Here is a 12,775-nt window from a genome sequence, read left to right as displayed (position 1 = left end):
TTAAGAGTGCAAACCGCAGTTTTATTGGTCCGGTTTGTTCACAGTGAAGCCACCTGCTCAGAGAACCAAAGGGCCAGTTAATGGTGAGGGAGGGTGGCATCTGGAGACTTCGAGCCAAGGGTCTGCAGGATGCCTCAGCCCAGGCATGTTTGCTGGGAGGAAAGAAGGGAGGTGGCTCTTGGGGGGTGGATGGGGCGGGGTGGCCACAGGATAATTTAGTGTGGGGCCCAAGGTCTGTTCTTTACAGCAGGAGGTAGAAGGGACCACATAAGGTTCTTTATTACAGACCTAAAAAAAATGAGAGAATTATATATTACTCTCACTTGTTTAGGTTTCTTTTTTTCCTTCTTTTTCTTTTCACAAAAAAAACAGCAGGAAAGAAAAGTGCAAGAGGCAGATGAGCCAGGCACTGGGGTTCAGATCAGAAGGGACTGGGGGAGACGAGGACCAAGCTGTTCCTGCTGGAACAGTAACACTATGGGCTGGCCCGGGGCTCTCTCCAAGCATCTTGGGAGAACTGACAGCCCTAGAAGGAGCAGACAAAAAGAGAGTGGGTGGGCAGACAGCTGTCCCCAGATCAGTGGCAGCATCACTCCCCTGGCAGTCAGCTGGGTTGGAAGCACTCAAGGCTCCATGTTTGGAGGCCCGGTCTCCAGAGCACGGGCCCTCAGGGGCCAGACAGAAGAGAGAGGCAGGAAGGGCCGGGAGAGGGCTGTGAATTCAACCGGGGGCCCTCCCGGGACCATGGGGCCCCAGTAGGCAAGGGCAATCAGGGTTCTTCCCTGCTTGTCAGCCAATCAGCTTCTTCAGGAAGGCCTCCAGCTGGTCCTCATCCTTGATGCCCACAAACTTGTCCACCACGTCCCCATTCTTGATGGCTAGTACAGTGGGTACAGCTGACACCTAGATGGAGGGGACAAGGGAGGCCAAGTCAGAGGAGAACTCTTCAATCACTGTTCCAAGTCTCTGTGGGGAAGGATGGTGGCTTATGCAGGGCAGTCTCTGCCCAAGGCCACGGGTGGGGCCCCTCCCCTTGGTGCAGGGGTCCCACCCACTGGAGCAGCTTTTCCATCGCGGGCTCCCAGAAGTACCCTTCCTTCCCCAACCGCATGCCTGACTCACTGGCCCGGTGGTTTGGCTGGAATGACAGGAGAGATTAAAATAACCCTGCAGCTGCAGGCCAGCGCTAGGGGTGGGGCGGAGCTGGGGGCTGAGGGAACTTTCCGGAGGGGCAGCCTGGCCCAGGGGGGACCAGATGGGAGAATGTGAATCCTGGCTTTGCCACTCACTAACTGGGGGCCTCAGCCAGGTCAGGCCATCTTCAGATCCTCGATTAAATGGGGATGGCAGTATCTACCTTGAGGGTTTAGCGTAGGGATTAAAGGTTCACATACAAAGCTGAGTGGTTAGGAGCTCGGGCTATGGAGCTGACTGACCCCACCTTGGGCCACTCGGGGCAAGCCACTTTGCCACTCTTAAGTCTCAGTGTTATCAGCAAATCGGAGATCCTAACGGTACTTACACAAGGGGATGTAGGGGCTGACTGAGATAATGTGTGTGAGCTCTCGGCATAGTGCCCTGCACCTGGCAGGGCCATGCAGAGTTAGACGCTGGCATGACGCCAGGCACACAGAGGGCACTCGGCAAATGGTGGCTGCAGAGGGCAGATCAGAAAAATCTGACACGGGGCCCCACGTGAGCCACTTTAGGTCAATGCCGTGATGGGTAACAGGGTCCAGAAAGTCACTGACTCATAGTGGACAGTGTGGGAGGAGGGACTCAGCCATGTATGACCTGACGTTTATTTATTATGGGGGTTATAGGCAACATTCTTGGCCCATGAAGCATCTTCTCAAGCTCCCTCAGGGGACCCGTACAGATTACATGGTATGTAAATAAGGCCCATGACACTCTGGCATTGAGTATTATCTGTTCCCTGGGCTCCCTGCCTGGCATTTGTGGCCATTTGAAAAAAATATATAAACAGAACAAGATAAACATAGACTTTTCTTATACACAAGTTAACTACAAAGTAACAACAGTGATTTACACAAACATACCAGATTTCACATGTCCCGAGTGCTATCCTGCCCATGAGTCATTTGGGGAAGCCAGACTTAAGATTTAAAATGTCCCAACTGTACACGGCAGCTACACAGAAAGAACCACGGGCCAGACTGGCCCAATCTCACAGCTCACATCTCGGCTATGTGCCATCGCGCACTCACAGACTTCGCGTGGCAGGCCTTGCACCCGTCTCCTGTCTCCTAATGGGCTCTGGGGACAAATGCGGAAGGTAAGAAAACACAGCCCCTGTCCTCCTTAGTGCCTTCAGACCCCTTCAAGGACCGTTCTGGGGTTGATGTGAGTGGCAGGTGACACACTTCTCAGAGGGTATGTGTGGGTAGACCACGTCACTGATTCCTGTGCTTGTCACGGGTGATGGCATGCAGTGCAAGGGTCCAGCACGAACCTCGCCCTGTCTCCAGGCTCGGGCAGGGCCCAGAAGCCTGCTCCAGGATTCACCAAGTCACTGAGGCACGTGGTTTGATGGCGAGAGTATAAGGCCAGTGCTTTGTTCTTTTGCGCCCTCTACTGGTCTGCGAAGACAGCAGCCTCAAATCTGGCAACTCTTAACTGAGGCACAAGGCTCAAGCACCAATTAATTGTTCAGCTTTGCCCTTACTGGATCTCATCCTGTCCTGTTTCTTAATGGAAATAAAAGCTGCATGTCATTGTATGAGAAGTGGCCTAATTGTTTTTATGTGCCCTCCAAGCAAGACTTGACACCCACCAAGGTGGCCTGGAGGAGACCGTTTTTCTCAAGAACTCCAGATGCGCCCCATTACAATCGTGCTTGCGTAAACTCGCACGTGTGCTCGGACACGCAGACGATGCTGCAGCCCAGTGCACGGCAGACATGTCGCGACTGCATTTTCATGACAACTAAGGCCTAGTTATTACTGATCAAGGGCGTTCTTTGAAGTCTGAGCGCATGCACGCACACCCACTCACCCACTCACCCACGGGCATGCCAGATTCCCAGAACACTGCAGGGATACCTGGGCTGTGACTGGACTTCCCTCACGCCCCCAGGAGGAGGATGTGGCTTTGCTGATGCTGAGTCTGGCTCACAATCGGGAGGGGCTGGTGCCTATAAACCCAGCCTTAAATGGAAGAGCACAGGTCCTGGGCATATTCTTCTGGACGGTGATGTAAGTTTCAGAGGGGCAGCGGTTAAGGCCGGAATCTAGCATCCCTCTCAATTGTGACAGCATTGAGGGAACTGACGGGCGGGGGAAAAGATGAAAAGATGTGCTAAGATGTGCCGCCTCTCTTCGTGCGCCACGAAGCCCCCTGGAGCCTCCCAGGCCTGGCCAAAGACCCTGAGAACTTAGGGCAGGGTTGTGTGTGTGGTCTTTTCCCACGAATCTGTGGCCCATCCGCCTGTGCTTCCACTGAGCTCAATGTCCCCACCTATTAAGGACCTACCAAGGGACTGGAGACCTCCTCCGTTAATTGGAGAACTAACACAAGGGAAAGACTGCTGTCACCCAAGTCGCCACATACTGGGTGCTTTTCAAGTGTCAGGGATGATACTAACCACTTGTGCATGCTCTCTCATAGACTGCCTCATTTTCGAGATGAGAAGACTGAGGCATGAAAGCTGAGTGACTAAGTGGCAGAGTTGGGATCTGAAACAAGTTCTGTTTGACTTCGCTGTCTGTGTCGTAGCGATCAAGTGACTCCGTACCTTGCCCCAAGAGCATGGAAATGGGAGATAAATACCGAGTCCCAGCAGGGCTAGGAAGGACATGTGCAGAAGCATTAAAAGGATGTCAGGTTTCAAATGAGAAACACCAAATGCTTTGCAAAAGCTTTTGGATACAGGAGGGTTCTTGGAAAAGATATTATTGAAAAAATCAAATCCAACTATATGACACTGTGGTAAAGGCAACACTATGGAGACAGTATACAGGTCAGTGGTTGCCAGGGTTTTGCAGGGAGCAGGGAGGAAACGGTGGAGCACAGGGGACTTTCGGGATGGTGAGGCTACTCTGTGTGATACTGTAACAGTGAACACGTCATAAATTCGTCCACACCCATGAAATGTACTTCACTAAGAGCGAACCCTCTCGATGACGGGTAGTCTGTGCCGTGATGGAGGGTAGGAAGGGCCTTTACCAGGAACACCACGGCCCCTAGAAGGCCGGCCAGGGATTTACAACTTTTGCTCCTTGATGTCTGGTCCCAGATTCCTAGCAGTGGCATCACCTGGAAGCTCATTAGAAATGTGGAATCTTGGACCCATCCTGGACCTACCGAATGCTAATATGCTTTTCAACATCCCAGGTCATATTCATGTTTGAGAAGCACTAACTTAGAAGACTCTTCCCTTTATGGTTACTTGGTTGTTTTTCTTTTTTTCTTTTCTCCCCACCTACAGCACCTGGTCTTCCTAGGTAGTCTCCTGTCCAAGTACTACCCAGGCCTGACCCTGCTTAGCTTTAGACATCAGACGAGATTGGGCACATTCAGGGTGGCATGGCCGTAGACTTGGTTGTTTTTCTAATGCTTTTTAAAGGGAAGTCTCTAGAAGATGTGAAATAAAAGGATAAAACTCCCAGGGTGAGGTCAGAAGCAGAAGCCCCAGAGGAAAATATAAAGGCTCAAGTGTCCACATCCAGATCCACAATTTCCCCCTTAGCTGGCAAGATCTGAATGGGCCAGGGGGGAAGCCCACCATTCAGAAACACCAGGAGCTGGGAGAGCAGAGAGCTCTCACTTTCCCAAGACAGGGCGGCAGAGTCTGGGGGAGTGGAGTAGCAACTGACAGTGGAACCCCAAGGCCTCGACTGACTTTCCCTTCCCTCTCCTTTAGGAGACATGAAATTCTAGGGTGGACAGTTGACTTTTTATGCTTAAAAAATGTGATGCAAAGGAAGAGGAATTTGTGTGAGGAAGAACACCCACCCTGAGGGGGTGCTGGGTACAGGAGGGCTGCCAGGAGCGCTTGGGGAGAGGCACCTGAATCCCTAAATGTAATTTAAAGCAGTTTCTCCAACAAGTTATCCAACAGCTGGAAAAGCACTTCAGGCCCTGGAGGAAGCTGTCCCGGGCTGCGATCTTAGCTGAAGCTTCTTCCTCAGGCTCTTCCAAAAGCACAGGTGTGACGGAAGGAAGGGGCCGGGGGAGGGTCAGGAAGCATCGCTGTTGGGAGTGTCCTAAGCTTGCAATGACATCTGCCCAGTGCTTGGTAAAACGGTGGGGGGGTGGGGGGGGATGGGAGGAGGTTGGGATCAGGTGACTGAGTCCAACAGCCTTGAGGTCTTTCTGCGTGATCCACGTGCTTTCTGGCCAGTGGACAGAGGGAGAAGAGACGGGGTCCTATGGGAGGGCCCCCCACGCACTTTCCAGGCTTAGCCACAAGACTTCGGTGTGCAACCCTGCATCACTGGTCTCCCTGAAACGCAGGTGGAGTGGTCTTGAGAGCTCTCGCCACTGTGCAAACACAGGTGGCAGGAACCGGGTTATTCTTCTCTGTATCTGCACCAGTCATCACAGTTCCTGCCACATGGTTGGCGCTGACATTGTGTCTGCTAAAGCTCCGCTGGCCGAGGCTGAAGCTGTGGAATTGGGCAGTGCCAGGAGGGAGCCTAAGACATCTTAAGCCTGTCCATCATCCTAGGGATGCCCATGATCTCCAGCCCTAAGCTCACATGAGGTCACAGCCTCCCTGTCGCAGCTGCTGTGGGCCTCTGGGGGACGGATGGACAAGAAAGGAAAGCTAGGGGAGTCTAAATGGTCAGACAAGTACCCCTCTGACGGAACGATCTGCAGGAGAGCCTTTGAAAAGAACCGACTCATCCCCCCACCCAAGCTCTTGTAAGCAGCCTCAGTCCCCCAGTGCCATGGATGGTCTTTGGAAACTGCCCCCAACCACCTGCAGCAGTCATCGGTGGCTTTGTCATCCCAGCACCTACTGCTCTGGCCTCTGGTCAGGGCAGCCTGATTTCCTCAGGGTGATCTTTCCCAGCCCCAGATCAGAGGGTAGCTAGCCGATTCTCACCCCAGCCCCTGTCCATTTCCTGCTACGAGGACAGGCTGGAGAATGGGCATCTCTATCTGATGGGGTCTGGTAGGAGCTGATCCTGGACTTCCAAATTCTGAGAAAGCAAAAGGCCTCCTCTTTCAGTCATTTCTTACCTGAAGGAGGAAGGGATGAAGTTTCATTCTGACCAAATCCAGATATTTCAAGAGAACCAGAAATCTGAATTTTCTCATGAAATCTTCTGAGTTTTAAGTATCAGCATCTGGTCCAATATTTTAAAAAGGTACTGCGAGGACCAGACGAACCTGTCACTAAGCTAGATTTTGCCCACAGGCCACCAGGTGGGACCACGGCTTTGTGCTATCCTCGGCACGGCTATGCAGATGCCTTCTAACATGGCTGCAACTGGCCTTCTTACCTGCCTGTCTTCTCCCCTTGCTCCACCCTTCACTCCGGCCTACAGCCACGGTGGAGCTCTGCGCTTTAACTACAGTGGTCTCCAAGGCCCAGAGGATGCCCCACTTTCCACACATTTCCCGATCCTTTTCCTCTAGCATGCTCTGCTCTGGGCACACAGGCCCTGCCATTCTGTGAGTAAACATGTGAGACCCTGAGCTCAGGGCCTTTGCATTTGATGTCTGCTCTGCCTGGATCGCTCTTCCAAAAAGCTGCATGCTTCACCCCTTACTCTCTTAGGTCTTAACTCAGATGTCGGCTTCTCATAGAGGCCTTCCCTAGCCTACCTTTTTTGAAATGAAACCCTTAGTCCCATGCTCAGCACTCCCAACCCCTATTCCTGATTTTTCTCCATAGCACTTATTATCTAAAACAGGGATCAGGGAACTATGGCACATAGGCCAAACTCAGGCCACCGCCTGTTTTTGCAAATAAAGTTTTATTGGCACGCAACTAGGCCCATCTGTTTATATACTGTCTATAGCCGCTGTGGTACTACAGTGACAGTTGAGGGACTACTTTTGCGCATCTCACCTCTCAGCACTTCTCACCCTACGCTGAAATGACGTCTATTTACTGTTACCACCCACGAGACTAAGAGCTGCTTGGGGACAGGGAGCTCAACTTTTCTGCACCAAGCGTTTTGAATGCCTGGCACACTGCAGGGCTCGCAGACTACTGCTGGCTAAACATGTGGCTGGGTGAGATCATGAAAGGAGGAATGCACTGATGTCCTGAGACAGAGAACCATGTGGTGTTCTGGGTTATACATTCCACTTCCGAAAGGTGGTAAAGCGAGACAAGTGGCTCAGAGGATCAATGGAGTCACCTCTGCACAGTGCTCTGAACTCCTGAGAGCTCTAGAAAAGCCACGACACCTCCCTTTACAGGGTACCTGGTGGTCTTCAAAACATGTCTTACACCGGCTATCCTGTGGCCCCAAGCATTCCCCACACTGCTGCCCTGCGCAATCCCACCAATCCATACCTCATACTCTATGGCGAGGTCTGTGTGGTCGTCAATATCCACCTTGGCCATCACCACCTTTCCATGCTGCTTGGCCACCACCTTCTCTAACCTTGGCCCCAGGATCTTGCAGGGACCGCACCACCTCGGAAGGGGAGAAAGGAAGCGTCCCGTCACAAAAGCACTCAACTCCACCGATCTGCAGTCTCTCCAGAACCTTCCCTTGACTGTATCTTTCTGAGGGAACTTCTGCCCTTATTACCTGTTTACAGTGTTTTATTAACCTATAATGTTGACACATCAAACGGTTATGCCAGGAGACTCTGCAACTGGGGAATTCTCATAGGTCCCTAACTTCTAAAACACGGGCCTCATCCCAAGGCTCTTTTATAAAGGTTATTTCGCTTACTTCAGTATATCTAAAAGAAATACACTGTCAAAAAGAGAAAAGAAATGCACTGTCATATAGAAGAATATGAGATTTTAAAGGTTTGAGTTCAAAGAGAGGCTCCTGACCAAACAGCTGACCATTGTGGGCCCCGGTTTCCCCATTTGAAAGAGAGACTAAGCCTCTCAAGGTTGTGGTGAGAAATCCACTAAGGCCAAGTGGGGAAACATGCTCTGTAAGCTGCAGGATTACTTCAAACACCTCATCCACTCAGAACTAAAGGGAGGAGAACCCGGTGGCTCGGGAGTATCTACAACATGCCAGTCACTGGGCCAGGGCCATCTCGGTTTTAACTACACAGAACCCTCACCCTGCAAAGGGTAAGAAAACATCTTGTTACGCAACAGAGGCCCATACGAGTTAAGAAACTTGTGCAAGGTCACAGAGAAGCACGGCTGGGACTGCAACCCGAGGTTATGTTCCAAGTGTCTTCTTTTAGCCCCAGGATACTCTGTGATCTCCAGGCCCGGTGTCAATGGCTATCACTGCACTGAACACAGGTGCTCCTCTCTAGGTGGTAAGCTTTTTGAGAACAAGCTATCATCCCCAGGTATGAGGCACTAAGGACGGTGACTGGCACCAAATGAACAAACTCACACCCTGCTTCCTTGTTGGAGCAGAAAATGAAGCATCACCCCACTTATCATTCATTTTAGAAGCCCTCTCTGGAGTGTTCACTATGCCTGGAAGGCAGCATAACTCTGCCTTCCACGAACCCCTGGCTGATGACTTCGTTTTCAGCCTTCGAAACCCTTTCCACTCAGAGATTTCAATTCATGAACTTACAACACCTAAAAACCCAGTCTCTAAGACCTTATTTCTTATTACAAGTGAAGAAAGGAAGGCACAAGGACATCAAGCGGACAGCCCAAGGCGACATGGTGACTCCGAGAAAGAACAGGAAAGCAAAAAAAATCTGTTAAATATTTGCCCAGACTTGTAACTGAGGCTACACTGGCTCCTTCTACAATGTCTCATTTTGAGGGGTTCGTCTAAGTTTTTTGTAGCCAGGCGTCTAGCCAGGCCCCAAAAGTCTGGAAATGAAGGCCAGGTTAAAAACCAGTAGGCCACAGGTATTTAAATATTCTGGAAACAAACTCATATGGCACTGAAAAGAAACTCCTGCCCAGCCCCTGCACGCACGGACACCAACTTTTTACCATCCCTTCCCAGTTTTGGTGGTAAGATGTTAAAATAAAATGAGCGTTATCTGCAGGGCTGGAAACTGGTATGTGTCAAAAGCCAGAAGATGCTATAGTTATATTTTTCATGCTTTGGTCCAAGCTGAAAATGATTCTGAGCCATTCAGGCAGTGAGATACAGAACACAAGTGTTTCCCAGCACGGATCACAGTGAGTTTTGAAGACTGTTTACTAACGTCTCCTATCAGACTACACTCAATCTCTGAGAGCAGGGATTGGGTCTTCCCAGTCTTTGTAGTAAGTCTATGCATGAGAAGCATCAATCGTGCTACTGAGACATAGCAGACACTCAAAAATATCTGAACAAGTGACACCCCAGTCTTCTCCTGATCCCCAGGACTCACTGTGCATGGAAATCCACAACCACTGGTGTCTCACTGTTGACAACTCGGTCTTGAAAGTCAGGCCCATCCTGGATGTTAAAGGTTGTTGTACAGACTCTGGTGGTATATATTGACCGCGCCTGGCTGCGTGTTACTGTCAGGTCACCAGGACTGCATTGTGGGGTCTGCAGGGCCCTGGAGGCGAGGGGTGCCCACCGACCTTGAGGGGGCGTCCTGGAGATGACAGAAGCCAGGAACCTCCTCAGAAGAAGCCGCTGAGCCATCTGTGACGGGAAAGGGCAGGAAGAGCTGCAGCAAACAGGAAGTCAACACACCAGAAAAAAAGATACTGGGGTACTGGGGGGCTCAAGATGCAAGACTGGAAGCAAAATTCCAGGAAATAATAATATGTAAGATTTCTGGAGTAGAGGTGAGTTAAGAATGAGAATCAAAGAGAAGGAATGGAAACCAGGACAGGAGAATTGAGTTGATAACCAAAAAGAATTCCACATATCGGTGAAATTACAATAGAAGGGAGAGAGGAACCAGTATTTACAGAGCACCTTTCAAAGGCCAAGTGCCTTACATTATAGTCCTCCCAGATCAACTGTGAGAATCTTTGTGTAGTAATGCCCGTATTACAGATAAGGAATCCGAGGTTCAGTTAAGATGTCACATGCTCAGAGTAACCCCCAACTTTAAATGAGACGCAACACTGGAATCCAAGGCCGTCTGCAAAGTCCTTACTCTATTGAATATTTTTAAAAAAATGTTTTAATGGGAAATTAAGGTGTAAGGGGGGGACGTTGTCAAAGGGTCAGGAAAGAGGAACCACAACAATTCAAGGAGGAACTAAAAGGCACAGAAACAGGTGTGACGCGGGAACTAAAAAAGAAGGAACGTCTGTGTGGAGGGAACTGGGGAAATCGGACGTCACCAGGGATCCCGGCACTCCGGAGGGCAGGTCCTGCCCCCGGGGGCCTCCACCCACTCGGCCGCCGGCCCCGTTAGAAACGCGCCCGCAGCACGCCTCAGCCGCGACACCACCTCGAGTCACCCCGCAAGGGCCTCCTACCTCCCTGCAGCGCGAACAGAGGGACGGACGGCCCAGCCCTCCCCGCCTGTCAAGGGCACTCCTGTCGTCACTTCCGGAGAGGAGTGCCTTTGATCGTCACTTCCGGGGATTTGAAACCTGGAGTACGTTTATCCGCAACGTGAGGGGCGGCTCGGATTTTCCACCAATAGGGATGGCGGGGGAAAGCACACCTAAAGAAGGGGAGCCTCACTTACGGACCGGAAAAGAGGGGATACCGGAAAAGGGAGGGACCGGAAAAGGCGGTGGCTCTCGGGTGTGGGGGGAGGTACCGGAAGAGGCGGTCTGGCCGGAAGAGGAGGTGAAAGGAGGCGGAAGTTCGAGGGAGGTACAAGCGGTGGAAAGGCTGGGAAGGAAGGTGTGGTTTTGGTGTTTGCAAACTCAGGCTGCTTTATGCTCATCCAGCATTGCCCGCCCCTCTGCTTCATTGTCTTCCAAAAACTCGTAGAGGTGCAGGAAGGTTCTTTCCTTCCACTCTTAAAATGAGGAAGCTAAGGTCCTAAGAAGTGTAGTGCCAGCTAAGGGGCTAAGGGGCGAAAGACCCTGACTGGGAGTCAAGAGGCCGCTTTTTTGGCCCTTGTCTGTATGACCGCCTGGTTTTAAGCAAGTCAGCTTGCCCCGGGGGTCTTCAGTTTCCCAGTATGGGACATGAAAGGCTGGGCTTGTCATGCACTTATTTATAGTTGCTAGGAAAGTCGTCCCCCGCAAGATGGCAGATGGTGGTAACACTTGGAAGGCCTGCTTTTGAGGCCCCAGGTGAAGAGTGACCTGTGAACCCCTTAGGCTTGGGCCTGCCTTTCACCCTGTTGGGATTCAGAGCTAATCACCCCAAGATATGCTTCTGTGGTATTTGGATTGTTTTGAGCCAAGAGCAATTTTAGCTTCAGGCTCAAAAGAAACTTCTGCCCCTCCTTTTACCTAGAAGAATTTGAAGTAGGGGCCTTGCCCATAACAAGAGTGTATCAGCAATAATCTCTTTTTGACCTGCCTGTATGACTGAGCGAACTTCTATTTACTAAACATCTCTTCTCTTTTTGCAGTGACCCTTTAAAGCCCCCAAGGCACCTTAATTCATCCATAGCTCAGAAGGTCACATGCCCATATTCCCTGTCTCTGAAATTCTCGTGCGTGTGGGGGGAATCTCTGACCCCTTTTTGTGGGATGCCCAAACATATGTATGTATTAAATTTGGTTATTTTCTCTTGCTAATCTGTTTCATGTCCATTTGATTATTAGACCAACCAAAAGAACCTTGAGGGTAGAGGAAAGTTTGTTTCTTTCCCACAACATCCATTGTCAGTGTCAACAGGGCAGCAGGGGTCTAGGCACCTGTGTGTCCCAGGCTGGTGTCACAGCCACCTCTTGTCTCCTTTGCACCCTGTATCTTGCATTACAACCTCTCATGGCTTCTTACAGTTCTATGAACACACCGATGTCTTTTTTCTCCCCTTGCCTTTGCTTAATTTGAAATGCTTCTTTCTCTCTCCACTTGGTAGAATATCTACACTACTCATTACCTCTTCTGTGAACGGCATTAACTGCTTCTTTCTCTCTAGTGTTTTGTTTATATCCCTTACATAACACATTGCAGTGTCTGTGTCTTCACTAGACTGTATGCTTCCTGAAAGTAGGGATTTGTAGCTTTTACGTGACTCCATGTCTCCAGCACTGACATGATACAGTGCCTGATCACGGGATGTTCAATAATGCTTATTAAGCTGAATATCTTTGGATATTGTTGTAGTCGCCAGCCCCCGAAAGACACACGGACCACCAGAAACCAGTGAGTTATAGGAAACACACTCTTTATTCAGCCAGCTGGGTCTGCCAGGGGTACGCAGACCCCAAATTAAGCAGCCCCGAAATGTAGAGGTACAGGGTTTTTAAGCCCTAAATCCCATTCCTCATTCTGTCTTAAACACAAAGGTTTATTTTTTTCTATTTACTAACTGTCAATCCACAGGTTGGTTGTGCAAGCGGGGGTACAGAAGCAGAAAGCTTATTGTTAGAATGTTATGTTCCCATGGGTGATGACCTGTGTTCGCATGGGTGATAGCCTATGTTCCCATGGGCGATAGCCAAGCAGTAATTAGCTAGCACATTCCCCACTGGCCTTAGCAAAAATCAAATCTTTGATTCTTCATGAGGAATTTGTTTATAGCCTCTATTTTGTAATACTAAAAGTTTAATAGAATTAATTCTCCTCCTTATATATGTACACATGAAATTAAGGAA

General features: G+C 50.3%; 1 protein-coding gene and 1 pseudogene across 2 annotated transcripts; both read right to left on the bottom strand.

The window, feature by feature from the left end:
• TXN2 (thioredoxin 2) lies at positions 1 to 10,722 on the bottom strand. Of its 2 annotated transcripts, XM_015591429.2 has the most exons (5): positions 10,523 to 10,722; positions 9,469 to 9,731; positions 7,496 to 7,619; positions 783 to 903; positions 1 to 288 (listed from the first exon to the last, which is right to left on the bottom strand). In XM_015591429.2, the coding sequence occupies exons 2-4, from the start codon at positions 9,729 to 9,731 to the stop codon at positions 790 to 792; spliced, it is 501 nt and encodes a 166-aa protein (XP_015446915.1). In that variant the 5' UTR covers positions 10,523 to 10,722; the 3' UTR covers positions 1 to 288; positions 783 to 789. The 2 variants fall into 2 exon arrangements, with proteins under 2 accessions (XP_015446915.1, XP_006914547.1); XM_006914485.3 differs by having other exon boundaries at positions 1 to 903; positions 10,523 to 10,721.
• Positions 4,439 to 4,557, bottom strand: LOC112481930 (annotated as a pseudogene).
• Positions 10,723 to 12,775: the final 2,053 nt, after the last annotated feature.

The sequence above is a fragment of the Pteropus alecto genome, unplaced genomic scaffold (genome assembly GCF_000325575.1).
Source record: "Pteropus alecto unplaced genomic scaffold, ASM32557v1 scaffold94, whole genome shotgun sequence".
Classification (NCBI taxonomy): Eukaryota; Metazoa; Chordata; class Mammalia; order Chiroptera; family Pteropodidae; genus Pteropus; species Pteropus alecto.
Note: the sequence above shows the minus strand (reverse complement) of the source record. Positions and strands in the feature narration are given on the sequence as shown.